This window comes from Penaeus monodon, chromosome 28 (assembly GCF_015228065.2).
Source record: "Penaeus monodon isolate SGIC_2016 chromosome 28, NSTDA_Pmon_1, whole genome shotgun sequence".
In the NCBI taxonomy this organism is placed as follows: Eukaryota; Metazoa; Arthropoda; class Malacostraca; order Decapoda; family Penaeidae; genus Penaeus; species Penaeus monodon.
Genome location: NC_051413.1, coordinates 35111268 through 35113054, shown reverse-complemented (window position 1 = coordinate 35113054; position 1787 = coordinate 35111268). Strand labels below are relative to the sequence as shown.

The window sequence follows — 1787 nt, the reverse complement described above, 5'->3', positions numbered from 1 at the left end:
GTCAGTGAAATCCTACTATTAATCTAGAAATAACAATTTACGTTAATATGTGCTATGCTGTTTGGAGACAGTATAGTAACTATGGCATGGACTCACCATTATTATGCTTATTTAGTGCCAAATGGAAAGAAGCATTCTATAATCAAAAGAAATTGGGATTGTCACAAGTTAGGTAAATTGAAAATGTGATAAGGCAAGAAATTTTTAGCAAACATCAGGGATTGATACAGCATGACTAATGCCACTTATGAAGTCATCTGTCCAACCTTTGAAGTATTTTAGCCATTTTCATCAAGAAAACAATCCAGGGTCTCTTTTGATTAGCTGCAACCAGTACTGTATTTTGTAAGTTCAAAAACTTGGGCATATGGATGCTGTTATTATAGTAAGAGAATGATTACAAATGTGAACTTCAGAAAAATTGCAGAGGTTACAGGGGATAAAGCATCGGGTAGTTCATATAAACTAGGTCAAGCTAGTTCTAATTTATTTTTAATGTAGTCTGTAAATGAGACTGCAACAAATTCTAACCTTTGTATGGCCAGTTCTTTTGAAGTGATGTTGCTGGGCCCTGACTCCCCTGTGGGGCGGCGCACCGGTGGACTGAGGGCCCCAAATATCCCTTACGAAGGCGATGAGCAAGGGTAAGAAGCCAGGCATTCCACTGGAGATGGGGAGAACTTGAGACTGATTCATGGGTTTGAAGTCAATCAGGCTTGACGGTGGATTTACCTTTGGATTTTGCATATGAGGGGGGGGGGGGCTGTAAACTTTGTGGTTTTGCTTTCAGTTCAATGAAAAATTATTAGTAGCATAGGTTCCCAGTCAATCTGTAGGCTGTGGCAGTCAATAAAAAAGAGGGCATGTAATGCTGTGCATTGTACATTGTTTTGAGTGCACAATTACAATTGACATGTTCAGTCTTTTTGTTAATTTGAGAATTTTACATTTCTATCATTTCACCTTTTGTGATAATCTTTTGATTTTAGAGATTTATTTGATTAATTCAGATTAATGTGCAATTTCTAAACCGTTCTTGAAATTTTTAACAATATTCGAAATGTTTGCTGTCTGTCAAAGTGAGCTGTTTGTTGCTACTCTATGTACCTAGGTCTCTTTGGTATTGTGGTGCAGTCCCTGTATGTGCTGTTGGCTGTCTGGTATCAGTTGTATTTCATTTGGCATAACTGTAGAAGGCTTTGAGGACCTGCAGATTGAAAATTATAGCATTTTTTGCTGAAAACATTTAATAATTGGAACAATTGATTAAACCAACACCTGGAAGAGATTTCATCCCCCTTCTCCCTCCCCTGACTTTTGCAAGAAGAGATCAGGAAGGCTTTATAATGTTTAGGAAGGAAGTTGATTGATTATGATAAGTGTAGCCCAAGTTGTGATAGAAGGGTGCTAAATGCAGTTCTAAGTCAGACTAGGTGAAGCCTGGGGCTTGGTGTTTAGTTAGCTTGATTCAACATTGTCACTTATTTTCAGTAATTGTATCATTAGTAAAACTTGTCATTACTATAAATACAGTGAATGATTAGACATTGTCTTTGATGATTTATCATAGTTATGTCTTTGACGATTTATCATAGTTTTTTATCATGGCTATCATTACTTTCGTTTCAATTAGAACTAGATTACGAATGGTTGATATGAACAGTAATCTGTTGCAATTACAGTGTAGAAGTTTTTGTGTTGTGTAGTTATTACTATTGATACTACTACTTTTATAACAATTGCCCTTGTATTTATATATCAAGCATGTTCTTGTCAATGTTTGGTTT

The 1787-nt window shown here is 36.1% G+C and overlaps 1 protein-coding gene across 4 annotated transcripts in view; it reads left to right on the top strand.

Annotated features, from left to right (window-relative positions):
- Window positions 1-1787, top strand: part of LOC119591555 (heterogeneous nuclear ribonucleoprotein 27C-like) — a gene marked incomplete at its 3' end in the record, with an annotated part of 34524 nt that overhangs the window by 10810 nt on the left and 21927 nt on the right. For 2 of the 4 annotated variants that reach the window (XM_037940307.1, XM_037940308.1), the window contains 1 exon segment: window positions 546-644. In XM_037940307.1, coding sequence (XP_037796235.1) covers window positions 546-644 — 99 coding nt within the window. 4 annotated transcript variants of the gene reach the window in all.